Below are 21,571 nucleotides of genomic sequence, written 5' to 3' on the forward strand. Positions count from 1 at the left end.
CAGGGCCCTCACTCAGGCCTACGCCCCAGCTCAGGGAGCGCCTTAGGCCCCACACAACCGCCACCAACCCCTCCCTTCCCCCCACTGCATTATGGGACGTAACGCCGCTGGTTGGCGCCAAGCTCTAGACGCGCGGGGCATGGTGGGATCCACCCCTCCTCCCTGCCCGCGCTGAGCCGGATCTTCTTTGTGTGGACCCCCCCCCCCACCGGATGTGTGACTACGACACGGCGGCGGCGGCGGAAGCGGACTTTTTTTTCGCGTGCCACGAATGTTTATTTATTGCGAGGTTCCACAATTCGTCCCTCGGGCTGATTACTCCACGCTGCGTGTTACGTCGCCGGACTTGGTGGAGTTCCCAAATTGAAGCGGCGCGGGGCAGACTCTTTTTCTTCAGCGGCGCATGCGCTGTGGCGGTGGAATGACACCGCGCTCTGCACCATTGAACGCGGAGGCTTAGTGGAGCGGGGGAGGGGGTGCTAGAATCCTTGCGCGCAGCGGGGCCGCGAGGGAAGCGGCAGTCGCCATTTTGAAGCGGTTGCAGGGAGGCGTTGCGTGCGGCTGCTCCTGAGTACTCGGCCCGTTCCTGACACTCACTTCCCCGTTTGCTCTCTCAGCTTCGGCCCATCCCCGCCGCAGCCATTGCCGACCCTGCCATGTCCGGAGGGGGCGTGATCCGCGGCCCAGCCGGGAACAACGATTGCCGCATCTACGTGGGGAACCTGCCGCCCGACATCCGCACCAAGGACATTGAGGACGTGTTCTACAAGTACGGGGCCATCCGCGACATCGATCTCAAAAACCGTCGCGGTGGGCCCCCCTTCGCCTTTGTGGAGTTCGAGGACCCCAGGTGAGGCCCGATGGGGGGCGGGTTTCTGGCAAGGCCTCGCGGCTGTCGGAGCCACTTCTCCTGCGGGACTTTGCCACTAGCCTGGCCTCCCGGCGTGGGGCTCGATCCCGCGTGGCAGCTCGGCCTCGGAATGGGCAGTTCTGATTTCCTATCAGGGACCCGCTTCGTTGCCGCCATATCACTCCCTCCTCCCTGCAGCGTCGGGGGGAGGGGCTGCTTCCCTGGGGAGATTCGCTCCTTCCCCTCCTCCCCGTGAGACTCGGCGCCCGACACCGCTTTGTTTTCTCCCCTTTTTGGGACTCTTCCGCCCAAATTCCTCTCCGTGGTGAGGGACACTGCTTCCCCCTCGCCCCCCGGGGTTGCACTAGGCCTAGCGGGCGCACGCCTTGGCGGACCTCGTAGCGCTCCTGCTGGTGGGCCCGGCCACGGTTCTTTCTCCCCATGTTTTTCACCAGGGACCTTGGCGGCCCGGCCTTCACTTTGGCGGGAAGGGGGTTGCAGCGGGCTCCCTGCTGATCCCAGCCGCCCGCTGTGCTCCTGGCGGCTAGTTCGCATTTGTTGGGAGGGGGGCGGGACTACGTGGTGTCTGGTGGCTGTGTCGGGGCGGGAAAATGGCTGCTAGGGAACAAAGGGAGGGGGAGGTGCGTTGTCAGGCTTGGATCGCTGCGGTGCGTTGGGGTTGGATCTCTGCTTACTCGCCCTTGTCTCACAGGGACGCGGAGGATGCGGTGTACGGAAGGGATGGGTACGATTACGATGGGTATCGTCTGAGGGTGGAGTTTCCCCGAAGCGGCCGGGGCACCGGCAGAGGTGGTGGCGGCGGTGGAGGTGGCGGTGCCCCAAGGGGCAGGTATGGGCCCCCGTCCCGGCGATCTGAGTACCGAGTGATAGTTTCTGGTAAGTTGCTTAATATTCTTAGGTTGTTAAAGATGAGATCGATTCTTACTGGTTCTGATATGTTATATTTATTGTCACTTCTTAATGGTAAAGAGTGTTTTATGTGTATTTGATAAATCTGTGAAAGCTTCTGCTCTAAAATATCTGTTACTTTGTAAGATGCTGCAGAACATCTTGGTTTTTAAGATATACAGTAACTCACCTACTTTGCTGATGAGTGCCACGCTTGGCAATTAGTAAATTTTTTTTTTCAAAAGCACTCAGCTATTCAGTCTTTGACTTCTAAGTGTAATAGTAATGTTTTTATATAGTTTGTGGATTGTATGAGTTATTTTGGAAGAATTTGGTTTAAATCTTGTAGGCACTTTGTTTATCCGACAGTAGGAGGGGATGTGTAAGTGGAAAGTAAATAATACAAGTGTGCAGTTTTAAAAGTAATCTGTACCTGCTTTTTGTTCAGGACTGCCTCCAAGTGGAAGTTGGCAGGATTTAAAGGATCACATGCGTGAAGCAGGTGATGTATGTTATGCTGATGTTTTCCGAGATGGAACTGGTGTCGTGGAGTTTGTACGCAAAGAAGATATGACCTACGCAGTGCGAAAACTGGATAACACTAAATTTAGATCTCATGAGGTAGGTTTTGTGCCTTTTTTTTTTTGGTTCCCTCCTCCCTTCCCCCCCCCCCCCCCCCGGAAATGGATACACGGCGTTTAACAATAGGATTTGCAGGTAAGGACACACAGTCTCTGTTGTACTAACATGCAGGGTAGCGAAGTCTTTTACCAGACTTGTTTTTAAAGTTTTGAGATCTGTTGTTGTGCTTTTGTGTGTGCATATCATCATCATATCAGAATGCCTGAAAAGATAGCTAAAAATGTTAGATCTTTCAATCGAAAGTTCTGTCTATTTGATAGGGAGAAACTGCCTACATCCGTGTTAAAGTTGATGGCCCAAGAAGTCCAAGCTATGGAAGATCTCGGTCACGCAGCCGTAGTCGTAGCAGAAGCCGTAGTCGAAGCAACAGCAGAAGCCGCAGTTATTCCCCAAGAAGAAGCAGAGGATCTCCACGCTACTCTCCCCGTCACAGCAGATCCCGTTCTCGTACATAAACGATTAGTGATACACTCTTTTTGTAGAACCCCATGTTGTACACAGTTTTCCTTTACTCAGTACAGTCTTTAATTTTTTTAATTCAAACTGTTTTATTCAAATTGGCTGAAGTGTTGAATTGCATTCTTGTGTAATATCCCTAGTGAGTATTTGCTCCTTAACATCAACATTCCCCTCATGTCTTTGGCACACTGTATTTTAATTGATGTTGTAGCCAGGATTGTTTAAATTTAGTTAACTTTAACTGCCCACATACTCTTTAGACTGTGGTTGCTGTGTAAATGTCTGTGTTCAGCTATGGTTTATACGAGCTGGGGATGTTGGGATGTTTGTGGTTGACTTGTTTCTTCTGGGGGATCTTATATTTTATCTTGCCTTTTCATGTGTCTTTCTGTAGACATATCTGAAGAGATGGATTAAGAATGCTTTGGATTAAAGGATTGTGGAGCACATGTCAATCATTTTAGGATTGTCAAAAGGAGGATTGAGGAGGATCAGATCAATAATGGAGGCAATGGTATGACTCCAAGTGCTATTGTCACAGATGAAATTGGCAGTATTGACCTTATACCACATTTAATTACATACATACATTCATGCATACGTCTTATCTTGTATCTTTTGCAGACTTGTTTTTGCTATTCTAGACTACAATTGCTTTTTTCCTTTAAAACCATGTTGGCAATTGTGGCTAAATTATTTTTGTAACTGTTCCACTCTAGTTTTAAAAAAAAAAAAAAATCAGGAAGGGTGGGGCATAATGGTTCCCTTTGTTATGCTACATTCAGTTACAAGTACTAATGTTATGTAATGCTGGTACATTTGTAGTTTCAGGGGATCTTCAAATCAGAGAGAGAGTATAATATCAATACTGCTAAAATCTGCATGTCCTCTGTGTGACTGATATAGCGTTGCTATTACATTTTTTAAGTGTCAGAATGAAAACAAAATACAGAAAATTTAGTTGGGAATAATTCCTTAAATCTCAACCCTTCCCATTCAGACTAATTCACAGTTGACTTGCTAATATGCTTGAAAACTTCATTTTGATAAATTCATTACCTTCCAGGTGGGAATATACTAGCTTTCATTTAGACATAGTAGGTGGATCTCTTTAGTGATAAAATTTTCCAATATCATAATTTTTTTTTTTGCAACCACAAAACCTGTAATACACTTTACAAGCAGTGACTATGTTGGCCTTATCAGTTGACATATGTAAATATGAGAGTGTTTTCTCCAAATAATTAATATTCCTGAAATTTATCTGAGCATCACCATTCAAAAGTTTGATTTGGGGAATTGATAGTTATTAATGTTCATCTCTTATTAATTGATGGCAAACATAACTAATCATTCCCCAGAAGCCTATTTTTTCATTACAGTATCTAACTTTTTGCCTCCTCTTTTTTGGTTTTGCTGGTTATAAAGGTTTGGATTGGAGAGGGCTCACTGGATCCCAATCCTTGGAGCTGGATCATTGGATTCAAATCATAATGTGGATAGGATAGGGAGGCTGAATTACAAGGATTCATGGAGCGGGATCAGATTACCAGGAACATAGGAGTGGATTCCTGCCCCAACCAAACCGCATTCGTGTGGATTTTTTTATTCAACTTAATTGGCTATTCCAAAGATTTTTTTTCCTATTTTTGACGATTGGAGCCCTTAAGATGCACGATGGATTTTTTTTTTTTTCATTTTTTGGTAAAAGGAGCAAAGCGAGGACCTGGAGAGGTACGCTGGAGCAATCTCCTTGGAAGGATTCAGCACGAGTAGATGGTAAACATTAAATGGGAAAAGGGGGGTTTGTTTAAAAAAAAAATCAGTAAGTCATTTCTCTAAATTTAAAGATAAATCGGAGTTAAAGATTAAGTAGGTTTTCAATTGGCTTATTGCCTTTTTCTTTGACAAATAAAATTTTTTTAAAAAATTGCATGGTTGTTTTCATTTGTCAAGTGTGATAATCTTAAGGTGGTCATCAGCATTTCTCCACAGTGAACTGCAGTAAGATTAAAGCTTACACTCAACATATTCAAACAGGCTTTTATTCTAAGTTCCATAAGTTCCATTTTTTCACACCAACTCTTAATGTTAGTAGGTGAGGTTTTAAGTAATTACTCATTTTAAATTTTAGGATTCTGTAGAGGAGATAACTTGAAGAGATGCATATTTAAGAAATGCTTTGATCAGTCACTTACCAAGTTCCCTGAATTTTTTTCCTTTAAAAATAAGGCAAGGTTGGAACAGTATGGTAAGATTTTGAGTTTTACTGTTATAAAATGTCATTTTCTAGCTTACTGTGTCAAGTATCAGTCTCTCAAAATGGATGTAGATTAGTTGAGGAGTAAATAGGAAAAATAGCACAAGTTTAGCCAAGTTCGTGAAACTTACTGGCCATGACTTAAGATTTTTCCAACATCTTTTGTCTGTATGGTGAGCTTGGTTTTAATTCTGATGAATGTGAACAAACTATATGGTAGGAAAGAACCGTTAAATACTGTTTATATAAACTACTTGAGCATTTTATTTAATTGGGGAATTATAAACGTTCAGCTGGACTTCAAATATAACATAAGGGAGATGTTAAATATTACAGGTTGTCCAGAAGAAGTCACGACAAACTTGTAATTAAGCTCTGATTGTATAGTAGGCTATTGAGTAATAATGCTACCTGGGTCTTACTTAGCCAAGCTTAAAGGCTGTTTGCCAAAGTGTGTAGTTGTAGAACAGTCTTTGGAATATGTGAATGTGACATTAAACTTTTTATAGACATTTTTAAACATACAGTCATAAAATGTAGAACTAGTTCATAGCCAGATTTATTTCCCGTTAAAACTTTGTTACTTACATTTAAATATTACACCAAGGCTATCAAGTAATTTTATAAAAAGCCATTGTGAAATGGGAGTGCAGAAAGTAAGAAAAAGCAGGGGTGCAGTTTGTAAGATGTAATCATTGTGTAAAAACCAAAACGCTTTACAGGATTACAGTTAAATAAAAGATGCCAAAATGATCACATGGTCTGATTTTTTTGGCTCTTCTGCAGATGATTTCATAATAGTCACTGACAGGAAAGCTATCATAAGCAGACTCATTTTAAGCAGGCTGATTGTGTAAATGTAAGATTTGGTTGCCTTTGGAGGTGGTTGTAGGTTTTTTCCAGGTGACAGGGCTAGTATCCAGACCGGAGTGCTCAAGACAAGTCCATTGCATTTTCAAGGTGAGAATCTAAATTTTTATTCTGTGAAATAGACTTGTGGGTACTGTTAAAATATGACATAACTGACATAAATAACCTTACTTTGTAAGGTAGGTTTGGGGTGCCATGTGCACCTCAAATATAGCACAATTTATATTGCACAAATGAGACAGGAATCTCTACTTAGATACCATTGTAGATTTGCTTAAATGACCACAAGTAAAAGGATCCTTGTGGGAGAGGAATATAAACACTTAGAGGAGAAAGAATATCACAGTTGGGATTAGAAATATAGTAATGCTATATTTGGGTTCAAGAAAGAGCAACATTACCAGTAATTTTCACGTGCCTCTGGAAGTTGAGGGGGAGCCATGATGCGTTTTAGTGGAAAACTGGAATGATGGCAGTCCTAGATCCTGTCACGGTGCATGGCTATACAGCCCATTGCGCTTTGGCAGAACTTCATGCTAGTGAATGGCATGAGGTTAATCCTGGTAGGGTGATTGACATCTTTAAAGATTTAAAAACATTACAAGAAGAGGTTCAAAGTGGCCCCGGCTTGCTCCCCCCAGCAGTCTGAAAATAAACAACATCTTGTGAATATAGTTGTTTTATAATACATATGGGAAAATGGCATTTAAGTTCTTCATGTGCAGTTAAGCTATAGATGTTTAATGTTTAAATACTTGAAAATCATTTGCTTCCAGGGCTGTCTCAAAGGGGTTTGCAACCGAAGTACACTTAGCCCTGGTGAAAATCAACCATCATGGAATGGAGGGCAGATGTGTATTGGCACCCTGTATACCATCAGGAGCTCTTACTGGCCTGTCAGCCTAATGTAAACAGCTTATCTTTTTTTAATAATAAAGAATCGCTCAACAGCATGCGTATAAAGCTTTGGAGGATGTTAACCTCTTGTAGTTTAAACAATACCCAGTTTTATTTATTGTTTTTATGTATACGCACAGAAATGTATTAACTTTGATGATGATGCTTTTCTGATAACTAAAAAGAGTCAGACATCATACAACAGAAGCTTCCTGTGTGGTAGTGGGCAAGTTATTTTTAATTTCCATTTTCTTTGTAACATACAGACAATATGTATCTCACTTCAGCGTCGAGGCACTTGTGTTTGTAAAGCACTTGGAGATCCTAAAATAAAATTGTTATAGCGCAAAGTGCTCTTTTTTTCAATATTTTAAAAAGGCTGTTTTTTCCCATCTTTTCTACAATAGACAGCCCAGATATGCAAGTAATAGGCTGCAGAAGCTTACTGATGTGCAATAAGGGAAGGGTTTAAATTGGTTTAGCTGGAGCAGGGGAAAGTATTACTCAGGGTATGTCTGTACTTCTGGGAAGATCGGCCTGAATAAGTCAATTCAGATATGCTGAATCTATCTACATGCATACCATAGATAGAATTGTGCATCTGAAATTGACCAGTTTCTTCCTTATGTTCCTTAGCCTCCTACTTGATACCTGTGAATCTCTGCAGTATCAGTCTGTCTCTTGGCATGCTGTGGTGTTTTAACTGTATTATGTCTCTTTGGCTCCTTCCCTTTGGCACCGTTGTTTAGATACCTAAACTGTCAGTAGTGTAGGTTAGGCAAGTTGTGGCAGCTGGAGTGGATTTATTAGGCTCTCCTGGAGATCACATGCTTTGTGTTGAGCCATGTGACCTGCACCTCCTGACATTCAGGATGAAATTTCCAGTATACATGTGATCCAAAGAAAATAGGATGACAGCGTTTAAAGTTTGATTTAAAATTTGAAGACTTAAGTATTATTGTGTTCTGGGGGAGGGATATGTAACACAAAGTTCACGGTATGGCTTTGTTTTTCATGGGAAGGATAATTTGGATGCTTCTATTGGAGATACATGCCATCGTTTTGTTACCATATTGTGTAAATCTCGTGATATACTGGCAATGCAAGAAAAGTTTCACAGATGTTTGAGCATCTTTCTCTCATAGCAGTGCATGTTAGTGTTGTAATATGCTCTTTTTCTGCATTGCTGCATGTAAATCTTTTCGTATGAAAAGTGGCATCATGGCAACCTCACTTTGAATCTGCTGAGGGGTAATTTTTTTTTTCAGTCCCCCAAATAGCTTTTAGGCTTTATCCCTAGTCTTTCCAGCTGCTTATTTGTAATAGAATATACTGTGAAGTACGTTATTTACAGGATTGTGCTGTGTAAGGAGGAGGGGAGGGGAGCTACACTTTATTTGAAAACTATCTAGTGTTGATAATATGGTACCATGGGTTCTACCACGGTCTGAATGGAGAATATGATGTGCATTCTTCTCTCCGAAATATCAGGTGTATGGAGGGAAATCAGATCCTCTGGAGAAAAGCGTAATGCGGAGAACTTCATTGAAAATCTGACAAAAAGCTTTCTCGTAGAATTTCAGTTTGAAAATGTTCATTTCAGCTATAGTGACTCGTGAATTTGTGTTTGAGGTGCCTGATGGTTTTCTGTTTTTCTCTGAGCTGTCTAGCCAGCAGATGCACCAGGGACTCTCTCACGCTGAGCCACAGTGGGTCACCATGAAAACTCCTAAAGTGTGGATGAGCCCTGCCATTCCAATGCAGCGAAGTGGCAGTATTTACCATTACAAATCCTTGTTTTCAGGTGCTTTTCTGAGAGAATATCCTTTGCAAAGCATTTCTGCAGGGAAAAAACTTGAGTCCGCAAAAATTGGCATGTAATTCTAGACTTGACAGATATAATCTGTTTACACCTCAATGCAGAGAATTCCTTTTAATGTTCATTGAATCTTGCTGGGTAATAGCTTATTTACACTTTTCAGAGTTAAGCTACTCTGAAGATACGGTTTGATATTGTCAGCTGTATTCAGGGCAAAACATCATTAGTCACAATGTAGTGAAAAGAATAGCTGAGCATTGTCTTAGCTTTACCTTTTAACTAACCCACTGGAAAAAAGAAAATGCACACTTCCAACAAAACAGTTAATTTCAATTATGTACTGCTAAATATATTCAAAATATATTGTTTATATATAATTTGAAAAAAAAACTATAAGGGTAGTTATGAGTAATTAAACGCTGTTGGTAATTTCACGTACTGGAACATTGTCAAAAGACTCCTTGGCGTAGTATAAAAGAAATCATGGGAATAAGACTGGCTACAGCAAGTCATACTTTCCCATTAATAATTATTTGCCTTAGTTCTTTACATGTTAAGTTCTGTGCACTTGAGACAAGTAATATTTGCATCATTTCCTCTTAAATTGGTATCTTTTAGAAGAGGCACAGAACGGTTAGTGACTTGCTTCTTACACCAACACTGCAGAATGGGTTTGAAACTAGGTGAGTCTGAGTTAGTGTTTTTTACTCAGTCCACCATTCAGTCTCTACTCAGAGCAGACCATGACTATTTAAAACATCTTTGGTGTGTAAAAATAGTGGCACTAATATTTAAAAACTTGAGGCATTATTAGCATGGCTAATCACGTGTTAATGCACTTGCCTTCTAAGTCAGGCTGAGTCTACACTTGAGTATCGACAGTTGCTATGCAATTTTAGGTACACCAACTGCATACCAAAAATCGATTTTGCAGATGTTGATACTCTTCCTTGTCCTCACTGTAGAATGCTGACAGGAGCATTCCTTAACCCTTGTGACTTGCAAGGAGTTCTGGGGTCAGCATTGACCCCAGAATGCACCATTTCACACGTGCAAAAGAGCACTCCAGAAGATTGGAACTAAGTGTTTGATTGTCTGCAGCCAGTGTAGACCCCTTGCTTATGTATTGGCAAGTGATCTAGGTAAATGTGCAAGCTTCTGGTCTGTTTCTTACATGAGCTGATAAATGCATAGTACCAGAGAGATAGCTGTGTTAATCTGTAATCTATCAAAACAAAAAAGCAGTCAGGTAGCACTTTAAAGAATAACAAAATAATTTATTAGGTGATGAGCTTTTGTGGGACAGACCTACCAGGACTGTAGATCTGAAGTGGGTCTGTCCCATGAAAGTTCATCACCTCGTAAATTTAAGTCTTAGAAGTGGTACATGACTGCTTTTTTTGTTTTGATAGATGCAGATTACATACCTTACCACGACTACTGACCCTGTTGACCTGGATCAGGTGCAGGTCTATGGATGCTGACAACATAGTTTGCCTAGAACATCTGGAACTTTGTCAGCTATTGGTCAGCATCTTCAGTGAAACATTAAAGCACTAAGCAGTCCCTATTAAAAATATTCATAGTGCCACCTGTGGATCTGAACCTGTGTCCTTTCATTACTATAGTTTGTATTACAGCTCTGCATATCTGTACATTCTTTTAAAATGATGCATTGCTCCATTTTTTTAAAGGATACATTAGGATTTCAGAGTTCACTTTACTTCAAACCTTAACACGTCACACAATCAGTTTTTGAATTTTTAAAATTCCACAATTTCAGTGTTATTGTAAATAGAGTAACTTGGCAAAAGAGGTCAGCGAAGAATACATTTTAGATACACTGCTGTAGGTCTTACATTTTTGTAGTGCATCCCTGTAAATTGCGCATTAGTATATGATCTCATTCCCTTTGGTACATTGCAATTCTATATGTCGCTGAGAATGTGGGGAAGGGTATTATAATGCTCTGAGCTTTGGATTATGAGCTACGTGCTTGGGTTCTAATTTCAGCTCTCTTCTGACTCAGTGGCCTTGCATAGTCCAACACACTAATGGACAATATGGATTCTGAAGAAGATCCCTTCATAAATGCTAACAAAATTTTATGAGGGGGAGGGTTTCTGTTTTAGAGAACAAACAAAACAGGGCAGTTACAAGTCACAAAGGGTAAAAAAAATGAAATCCTTGGGCCAGTAGAGCCACCTAGTGGGCAAGAATTAAGATTTTTGGCATGCGTGTGATGTAAAAAGGCAACATGCACTTTAGTGTTTATTATATTCTCTAAAATAGAAATGTCAGAAGTAGTTTTTCCTTTTGCTGAAATTCTCGTTTAGGAAAAAAGTTCCTAAATTCTCAAAAATGGAAGGGTGAGTTTCTGAAACCTTAACACATTTAGACTATTGGCCCGTCGTACATGTATTTGATAGTTTAAATAGGTGTTCACTAAAGCAAAGGTGTTAATAGCCTGAACATTCAGCTTTCAATTTCTTGTGGCGCTTTACTAATTCTTAATTTGGTATTGAAGTTTCCCAAGGGAGACCATGACTTAATGTAAAAAATCAGGTACAAAAGTCTGGTTCCACTAGAGAAATTTGGCAAATGCTAAGAAGGAAAAACTGACCGGAATTCTTCCTTTTTCTTCAACCTCTACTTTAGGTTCCTATCAATATATATTTATCTGGGCTGAAGATTTGGGGGGCGGGAGGGGACTAAATATTTTAATAAATACACCCATCTACCATAGATACTAATGTGTATGTGTATTGGGCAGGTTCGGTATTCAGCAAATAAAATTCAGAAACACCACACTAATTCATAAAAGTACAATATGTCCGACCTTTAGAGACTACTTATTCAGTAAAGAACTAGACAGGGTAATACAGATTTTTGTTTTCTGCAGTGCAGTTAGAGGTATTTTTTTCTGAAAGCTTATTATGTCCAAAGTTTTCAGTCTACTATAGAATGCTTGCTGGAGGTTTGGAAGCTGCTACCACCTGTCAGTGTAATGTATTTCCTTATTACTAGCTGAGAACTGAACAGGTGTGAGAAAAGAGATGGGGAAAAGCCAAATGGAACAACAATGCAGTTAACTCCTTCAAAAACAACAAACCCATTGTTGCATTAGAGCTTTAAAAATTTGAAGGCTTTAGCTAAACAAACTTTTGTGCAGTAATAGTTAAATAGGGGGATGACTCCCCCCATGTACAGGAATACTGTGAACACATTTTACAAATGCAAATGTTCTCATGCTGTTGTAGCTTCTATTATAAGAATATTGTACTCTAACCTAAGCTCCTTTATCCTCTTATAGCTGTCCACAGGTGAGCTTAGCCTGACTGACATTAGTTGACAGGGAAGAAGTCTGAGGAGCAGCCCAGAGCTATACTCAGGGGAGTAGGTGTTCAGCTTTTGGTGTAACGCTACCAGTAAGGTGATACAACTTATCTGTATAGAGAGAGAATTGCTGTAGTCTCCATCATGATTCAGTGGTTGCAAAGAAGAGGAAAGGAGGTCATGATATTGCAAATGGGAAGGGAAGCGCTAATATCAAAAGGGGAGCAAGTCCTCATTGTGTTGAAGGCTGGTGGTTCACTAGACTTTCCTAGGATCTGTGCTATGAGGGAAATGTATAATGCTTTTGCGTTTCCTAGTGTCTGCCTTTCAAAGAGTTTGGAACTCTGCTACTATTTATCATAAGGACGCCATGAGTTCCTTAACTTGGTGGTATTTTCATTATGCGGAGAGAAGAACTGATTAACTGAATGTTGTGGAAGAGCCCAGAATCAAATGTGTCTCATTTGAGGCTGGTCCTCCATGGAAGCATGCTTTCAGTACATAGTTAATCTTCCACATCTACCACAAACTGTTTCTCACCCCCAGAAGAGGGGCTGGTCTCAGGCTAGTGAGAGAGAAGTGGATGGGGCCCAGCAAACATTGTGTTTTTATAAGTGAGCATGAATTCATAGTGCATATTAACCACTGGCACAAACCAGCACAGGAACTGGAAGAGTCTCCATTTCTTTGTCTTCCGGACTAGATACCTTTTCAAAGCTGCAGAAATACAGTGCTGTATTATTGTACTGCCATAGTGCCAGAACATTTCATCAAACCCCACAACAAAAAAAAGCCTGTGGTCAAAATATAGCACTAGAACAAGCATTCTTGAGGGGGCTGGAGGAACACATAAGTTCTGTTATCCTGCTTATACGTTTTCAGTTATTTTGAGTATGCTAGAAAGACAGTGATTTATAACATACCGACTCTCTCCATGTAATGTTGATCATCTCCTTCTAAAGCAAATATATATTCAGTGGCAATCTCCCAGAAATCAGAAAATAAAATAGTCTTGTCCGTGTAGAATGGGCATGTGGGAAAATGGTAAAAGAGTGCAATTTTTAGAACCTGCACCAATAAGCTATAGCAGTATTGTGCTGTGATATTCACTCACAGAAAGGCTATAAAGGAGACATGGAAATTTTTAAAATGTATTTTCTTGGCTGTCACTTAAAATGTAGAAAGATTAGTATCCCTTTTCATATAGATAAGAAAAGGGAGGTGCAGAAATCTAATGTGATTTCCCCTGTGGCACCCTAGAGACTAACAAATTTATTGGGTCATGAGCGTTCATAGGTAAATCCACTGATGAAGTGGGTTTTACCCCTGAAAGCTTATGGCCTAATAGATTTGTTAGTCTCTAAGGAGCCACAGGAGTGCATATTGTTTTTAAAGTTACAGCTGTAGTTTACCTGTATCGCAGTAGTGAGGATGCTAAGTCTACAACTCAGTTCTGGGGCCCTGCCCTTTCAGATGTAGAGTGATAGCCAACAGGCACTAGAAGTGCACCTCTCAATGAGTTTTGGCTGCCTAAATTGATGAGACTTTATTTTTAAAAAAGGCACAGTATGTGGGAGCGAATAGGTTAAAAACCCTTAACCAATGAGACACAAATTTGAATTTTTTAAATTTTGAGTAAACATGGGGCTACACAGTTAAACCAAAATGGGATTATACCATGCATTGCACTAAAATTGGAACAAGTATTTGACACACAAAACATTTAGACCAAGTTTTAGTTTGTGACGGAAGAAAAGTGACGTTCAAGGAAAGAACTCTGTATGGGTAAGGAAAAAAACCCTTAAGTGTTCCAAGCAGTTTAAGGAGAGGAATAAACAAGCCCTGGGAGGATTTTGAGAAGGAGAGCCAGGGAGTGAAAGGACATCAAAGACAGGAGGAGATTAGGAAGACTGTCTAGAATTCCACTGAAACAGGAAAGAGTTTTTGTAGCAGGTGTGGCAAAACGAGCTGAGAAAACCAGACAATAGAAGTCAGTGCAGCTAGGGAGTCTGCTCTACTCCATGAAATAGGGAGAATGGAAAAACACCACCATTTAAAACATATATAACCATATAAAACATATAAACATAAATATATATACATAAACATAAAACCATATAAAACAGTTTTTCTGCCTCCCCTCTCTCATTAGACACGGACAAATATACTCATTAAACATGCTTTCCATTCCCCTGTAACTGATTATACTATAGGATCCACAAGAGTTAAGTGATGGAACAACAAACTATGTAATCTATAATACATAAAATCCTCATCCATCCCTCTACAACCAAAGAATGGTGAAAGATTTTCAAATATTAGATTCAACATCCATTTGATTGTGCTATAATTAATAAAAATACAAAAGGGAATTATATTTAAGTTTAGGAAAACTGCACAAGTATTACATATAAATTGAGTAAAAATTAGCCCACAAAGCCCTTTTCAACTAAGGATTTTTAAAGCACTTTTAAAAACTATTCTGTTCTAACAATAACATTTCCCATTTTACATATGGGGAACAAGCATGAAAAATGAATGTGGCTTATTCAAAATCCCAGAGACTGATTGTAGCAGAATAGAGAAGATTCCAAGTGTCAAATCCCAGCTTGTTTTGTAACTGATAGCACATGACGGCAGCCTTACTGGGATCTGAATAGAATGGAGAGATTGAATGTGAACTGTCATAAGTGCGATGAAAGGCAGTTGCTTAGACTGAATGCTAAAAGGGCTCGAAAGACTAGGGTTGTTTTCTACAGTTTTGTTGAGAAACCTCCAAACTTTTCCCTACACTTTGTCATGAGGTAGCCTCATTCAGATTCAGGGGTTATAACATTTCAAACTACTTATGCCACTCTTGGTTTAGGGACTTTGGAGCAGATTCACAAAGGTAATTAGGTGTCTAAAGATGCATATAGGTGCCTTGTGGCATTTTCAGAAAAAAGTCTTTGCTTGCATCTTTAGGTATCCAAATGCCTTTGTAAATATGGTCTTTTAGTAATATTCCCCCCTTGCCTTACAGTAACTGCCTTAGTAATGAAAAAACATGCTTTCATCATATGTCTGTGCAGAAGGTAACCCATACTACTGATGCTGAAAGACCAAGCTGTCTGTGTACAAGAAAACGGACGTTACCAGGGCATACAGGAGAGGATTGTATGAAGGCTGGAAAGATAAGTTTTATAGATGGAGAAGTGGAAGCATGCAGAAAGTAACCAACTTGTGCAAGATCATAAAGTAAATCAGTGACAATGCTAGTTGGAAAACTTCAAAGTCCTGAACCACATCCCTCTGCTCTTATTGTTGGTCATCTTGTTAAAGGCTTTGGAGTTACCAACTGTCTTTTCTCTGCCAACAAAAGTCCATTTTTAGCAAGAATATTCTCAAAAAGTGTGCTGAAGCTATTGTTTCAATTCATAGTATCAGGAATACTGTTACTCCTGGTGAATATTTTTCCCAGTGCTGGCGCTTACACAACTGTGGTTATTACTTTCTTAGTCACAATAGTAATCCTGCTTTCTTTTCAACTCTCTCTGGCTATATCCTTTTTGTTTGTCCATGCTGCATTTCCCATATTCCTGTTCCCCATATCTCTCCCTCCCTCCCTCCCCGCCCCAATGTACATGCATCCACATCAACCTTGTCTTTGAGGACTTCAGAAGAGCAAAAAGTCAAGAAGCTCTTTCAAAAATCCCTACCGAGTCTTGTTAATGAAGCTTCTTTTCTCTGAGTAGTTTCTTGCTGCTGCTTCATTGATTTCAATAATGCTTCACCAGAGTGATTCGGCCAACTTGGCTGGTAATTTCCTGTATCCTATTTTCCTCTTGAAAAGTGGAATGATGTTCCAGACATCCTAATTATAAAGAAAAGATGAAGTTCTCCACAGAGCTTTTGAAAACATCAGCCTTCCTGCGATAATGGTGTGGCTGCATATTTTTGTTAACAGGATCTCCTAGAGACCTTGAGCCACTGGAAAGAAGAGAGATGCAGAGTACAAATTATGCCTTCATTCCCTCGAGGGAGAAACACTTTAGCTGATTGATTGTAGGAGCTGTGTTTCATGGTAGCGAAGACAATGGTTGCTGTGCGTGCAACTGGGTGACAGTTTCACAGATTCTTTTTCTTTCTTTTGTATCTTTAGTGCCCTCCCTTGTATTATCATGATTTATAGACACACACACCTTGCCTTCTAGCTATTCTCTCTCCTATCCAATGGGTCACTCTTTGGAACATGTCAGATATGCTTATTTATTGGCTTGGAACTGCAAATCTTTTCTGAAGAGGATGTTCTACTTGACTCCGGCTGATGTCCTGAAACACGCAGAGGGAGAGAGAACCTTTAGCATGTTTGTATTCTAGAAGACTTACCTAGCAGGGGGCTGGTGTTGGGGGCGATACAGGCGTCAGGGCAGTGCCTTGAGCATGTGGGGGGCTCAGGGCAAGAGCCAGGGAAGAACTTAGAAGTAGAAGAAAAGGAGATGTGAGGGGAGTGAGGGTTGGGGTAATGAGTTCAGAGCAGGTGGGGGGTGCGGGAGTCAGGGTGAAGGGTGAGGAGGGGCACAGGAATCAGGCAGGGGATTGGGAGGAGTGGATGGCTGCCAGATTCTCACCCGGGGCAGTCCAGGACAGCTAGGACCACATACCCTGACCAGTGGCTTGTCTCTGGTGGGGGTGGGGAGGCTGTGCATCCCACCCTCCAGTTTCTCCTTGGGCCAACCAAGGGGAGTCGGGGGTGGGCATGTACCCATCCTGCTGATTTATACCTGGGGTCGGGGCTTCACACTGTGGCCATCTGCTTGTCCCTGTGAGGCAAGACTTTGTTGGGGGGAGCATGGGTGCCCTGCTGGTTCTGAGGGAAGGGTAGGCTGTACCTCTTCCAGGGGATGGGACAGCTTTCTCCCCAGCTCCCATCCGGTGGGGGCCTTTTCTCCCTCACTCACGCCACCAGGTCCAGTGGGGCTTTCTTTTTCCCATTGCCCCCCTCCACTCCAATGCCACAGCCAAGAACTTGTGGGGGAGGGGTTAGAGGCAGGGGAGCCACTTACCTAGTCCAGTGGCCAGAAAGATGGTGAGCCCCATCCCCAGCTAGCCACTCCCTGGTGTGGTTACCCTAAGTGATCACTGCAGTATGGCCGTCTTATCATCCCCCTCCCTTTCTGTGTTATGGAAAACATTCCCATTCCCAGCACCTACCATTTTCCTGGCACAAACAATGCCCGACCTTGCTTTAAGTTAGGATAAAAGGAAGCTGCATAGCAAATTTGGTGGTCCTAGCTCCTATGATTTAGGGGGAGTTCTTGAACAAACGGACTCACAGAGGCACAGATGGATTCATAGACAGACTGACACTCTGAAATATATAGCTATAGCAGTGGTCCTCTTTGCCCCAATCAGCACACAGCTGTGACCCATATGACGTCCTCATGGTCATGCAGATAATATATACATTGTATGGATGCGGCCCACATAACACATAAAAAGCCGCTTATGCAGTCAACAATGGTAAATAGATTGAGAACCACTGCTAGCGTAACAGTAGATATGGAATAAAGGAGCTAATACTTAAGTGGCTGTTCTTGTCTCAAATAATTTCTTGCAATCACGAGCCCCCAGATTCTGTTTAAAAGTATTTCCTTTTATCCATAATTAAATATATCTCCTTTCAACATCAATGAGTAAGTGGAAAAGGAGGGACCAGACTGCAAAGAAGAAAATTAATATGACGTCAAATTACGAGCATGACTAGAGGAATCAGATCACTGAGAACAAGTTCTTTGGAATATATCCTCAACTTATTTATACACTCAAGGGCTCTTCACTCCCATGAAGCTGTGAAATTCAAAGCACATTATATCTCTCTGGGAGCAGAGCATAAACGTAAAGGGACTCCTCTAACGTAAAATATTTGACGTTTTCCAAGCATCTCAAGCACATACTCCTGAGATGAAATCATGGATATGCATCTCAGCAAACAGTTTTACGTTTAGTTAAATATACGGCCTTTTTGAAATACCTTGAGGACAAATGTATACAAGACCTTACAAAACATCATGGCCCACTACCAGCTTGCCCAGAAGGCATGAGCAGCTGTTAATGTCTGTGGCCCAGTTATCCCTGCTGTAACAGGGTAGTAATCCTTATATGTTTTCACAGAGTGCGTTGATACGTACACTAGATAAATGTAAAATACAATTAGTACTCAAGTCCCATCTGCCACCCCAACATAATAGATGTTCCTGTTAAAATAACATATGAAATTCTCATAGAGATGTAGCCATGATAGTCTGTACGTTCACAAAACAAAAAACCAGTCCTCTAGAACTTTAAAGACTAACAAAATGATTTATTAGGTGATAAGATTTTGTGGGACAGACCCACTTCTTCAGATCTGGAAATTCTGAAGAAGTCTGTCCCACGAATGCTCATCGCCTAATAAATCATATGAACTAGTTACTCAAAAACCTACTAATGACAAAGTAAATTGTTGACATCTCAATGCGTGGAAGGGACAAATCACATATCTGCTTTCTGTCTGTTTCCTCAGACAGCACAGTGAAACTGTAAACACACCCAGTGTTAACTATTCCGTGGCTGATCATAGCTACTTAGATTACATGTGGAACATGACAAGGTCAGCAATACTTACCTCCACTCTTTGACCCATATTTGTCCCTTCAGGAGCACTTGCTAATTGAGAAAAGTAGGGATAAATAACATTGGTTTCTTTCCTGCACAAAGATGCAGTCTCTGAGAGGCTGCATGTACACTAGCATGTTCTGGTGGAAAATCCAGCCTTTTTTCGAAAGAACAAGTGGCGCCTCTAAACACAAAATACATTCTCTTGATCCAAAATTGAAAGAATGCATCTCTTCTTCCAGAAGCCCTGTTCATCTCCCAGGTGAGGAAGAACGCCTTCTTTCGAAAGCTTCTTTCAAAAAAAGCATGTGTAGACGCTCTGGGGGCCCCTTTTTCAAAAGAGCAGTCCTCACGGCCCATTTTCTTGAACGAACGGGAGCTATGTGGACACTCTCTAGCAAAAGAGCAGATGGGGGTTTTTTATCCACTTTTTTGTGTGTGGATGCACTCTTTTGAAAGAAGTTTCTTTGGAAGAGATCTCTTGGAAGAACACATTTTGAAAGATCGCTGTAGCATAGATGTGGCTTTAGTGATTTGTAACTGTGAGAATGTTTCCAGTGCAATGGCACTGGGGACACACTGCGGATTTTAAAATATCCTCAGGTCCCTGATCTTTGGGCAGGCTGGTCAAAATCAAGTTCGTCATAGCAAGCATGGAAAAGAAGAAAGTACTCATCTCATAAGGTTGGTCTCATGGGACACTGAGCACCTCCTAACTGTCCTCAATTCCCATTGACAGCAATCTCAAGATCCCTGCCTTGGGCGGTAGAAATGCATCAGGCAGTTCCGATGTTGGTCCAGATGAACTGCTAGCGTGCCTGGCTCAGTTTCAGGTAAAACTCCTGGAGGGTAAGTCCAAACAAAACAGTAGTAAAAATGGGTCTGTCCATCAAAGCCTTGTGTTCGTTGCCACTCTCCCCAGCTTTAACACTGATTTGATGTTTGAACTGGTGGAAGTTTGGGGAAAAGGCCTTAGACAATATCTAACCTGTGAAGCATAGTTAATGAGTGTTGTCCCTCATGGAAGGCTGCAAATCCTGATCCCTATGCAGCTGTCTCGGCAGTCTCAGCTATCTATGACAAAAGAGGATTGAGTTACTGGGGCCAATGGTTATGACCTGATTATGCTGCAAGGGAATCTTGTAATATTTCCTTTGATTCATGCTGGCACATGTGCTAGTGTTAGAGCAGACTGATGGCCACAGGATAATTCTGAGAGCACTGGATGGTACAGTTTGTTACAGTGTTGCAGGTGCCCTTGAAGCAAGAGCGTGATTCTTTTTCTGGGATGGGGGCTAGAGGGAAGATTCTAAGAGGAAATTCTCTTGGCTGTCCTCTTGCATTGAAGAACAGCATGATAGTTATACCTAGCAATACTTACATGACTCAGGTAAGTGAGGTGTAGAGGATCAGTGCCATAGTATTCAAAGTTATCTATGGCATTGGTCTGTTAGAAGCAGAACTGTTTTAATCCTATAATAATAATACCTAGCCTTTATAGGAGAGACAAGGTGCATGAGGTGGTAGCTTTTATTGTACCAATTTCTGTTGGTGAAAGAAACAAGTGTTCACGCTCCACAGAGCAGTTTTTCTGTAGATCTCAAAGCACTTTAACAAAGGAGAGTAATGCCATTGTCCCTATTTTACAGATGGGAAGACTGAGGCCCAGATAGATGAGTTACCCTGAAGTCTGGTCTGCCTTAGGGCATATATTTTAATCATTCTTTTTAAATTAGTGTTTAGATTTCTAGCTGTGTTCTGCATAAAAGAAGTCCCTTTGTGTTCAACAGAGACATGTAAGTGAATCTCCTAAAGGTTTGCCCACTATGCTGTGGTTTGCACACACACATACACACACATGCACACAGCCATCCCAAAAACAGGCTTCTCTTTCCACAGTTCTGAAAATACTATAGGTTTCTAGGTCTGTCAGAGGTATGTAAGAGAGGAATTTGCTGTGCCACATCACTTTGTGAGATTCTAGACATGCTGTGTCCGGGGAAAAAAATAACTCATTGGCTTCCTTTATTTTACCCTTTTATGATTTATTAAGAATGATTCATGTCCTTTACCAAAAAACCCGCTGTTGATTCCTTTTTGTTTTAAGCAAAGGAAACAGGAATCTCAAGTCTGTTCTTTGGGTTTGACAATATTTCTTAGATGAATCAGGATTTGTAGCTTTCTCAGCCTTTAACTGAAGAATTAAGGTGTTGAACACTTAAGGAGCTTTTCTAAGTGCTTTAGTAATAAGTGTTAGCAATCAGTAACAAAACTGAAAAGTTGCGAATAGTCTGAATAATAACAACTTCCCCCTCTTGATTAATCAAATTGCATTTACATATTATTTCTGATGTTCTTATTCTGACAGCTTTTCTATCAATCTGGGCCAGTGTTCCTGCTAATTTTTTCTGTGTACAGAATAAAGTTTATGTGAACTGAGGCACGTGCAAATGTGCACCACTAATAGAAACATACGCTGCTGGCTTTGGGACCTCTGCTAATCAGCTGGGTGGCACCTGAATCTCTCCTGAGTGGGTGCCAAAGTGCTCAGCTCACTGGGAACACTGGTTCCAGGGTAGGCAAAATGCACGGAGGAATCTCTTCTCTTTCCACCTTCCTCCCCTGCCTTCCCTTTAAAAGAGAGCAGAGCCTAAATCCCATTTTGCCAAACACTATCCCAAGAGATCTTCAGATTGCCTGAGCCCAGGCACTTTTAAGGTAACTCACTCAAGTGGAAAATTGGGCAACATTGTGTAATACATTTCTAGAAGTCACTTGCGAAGAAAGCAGGGTGGTGTTTGTCCAGGAAGCTGGGTCTAGGTCTAGCTTATTTAACCGAACACTTCACTAAAAATAAACAAAAGCGGGGTGGGGGATGCAGACCCATTATTCC

At 41.4% G+C, this 21,571-nt stretch overlaps 1 protein-coding gene across 2 annotated transcripts; it reads left to right on the forward strand.

Moving 5' to 3' along the window:
- The first annotated feature begins 485 nt into the window (after positions 1-485).
- SRSF1 (serine and arginine rich splicing factor 1) lies at positions 486-7,252 on the forward strand. Of its 2 annotated transcripts, XM_075013759.1 has the most exons (6): positions 488-850; positions 1,563-1,747; positions 2,208-2,380; positions 2,662-2,848; positions 3,255-3,374; positions 4,289-7,251. In XM_075013759.1, the coding sequence occupies exons 1-5, from the start codon at positions 657-659 to the stop codon at positions 3,275-3,277; spliced, it is 762 nt and encodes a 253-aa protein (XP_074869860.1). In that variant the 5' UTR covers positions 488-656; the 3' UTR covers positions 3,278-3,374; positions 4,289-7,251. The 2 variants fall into 2 exon arrangements, with proteins under 2 accessions (XP_074869861.1, XP_074869860.1); XM_075013760.1 differs by lacking the exon at positions 2,662-2,848 and having other exon boundaries at positions 486-850; positions 4,289-7,252.
- Positions 7,253-21,571: the final 14,319 nt, after the last annotated feature.

The sequence above is a fragment of the Carettochelys insculpta genome, chromosome 19 (assembly GCF_033958435.1).
Source record: "Carettochelys insculpta isolate YL-2023 chromosome 19, ASM3395843v1, whole genome shotgun sequence".
NCBI classification, from domain to species: domain Eukaryota; kingdom Metazoa; phylum Chordata; order Testudines; family Carettochelyidae; genus Carettochelys; species Carettochelys insculpta.

Bases quoted from the DNA above. Each gene is read 5' to 3' on its own strand.
- SRSF1 (XM_075013759.1), top strand. From the start codon at position 657: ATGTCCGGAGGGGGCGTGATCCGCGGCCCAGCCGGGAACAACGATTGC. The intron at 851-1,562 runs GTGAGGCCCGAT...CTTGTCTCACAG, and splicing joins GTGGAGTTCGAGGACCCCAG to GGACGCGGAGGATGCGGTGT. The intron at 2,849-3,254 runs GTACATAAACGA...GTCTTTCTGTAG, and splicing joins TCACAGCAGATCCCGTTCTC to ACATATCTGAAGAGATGGAT.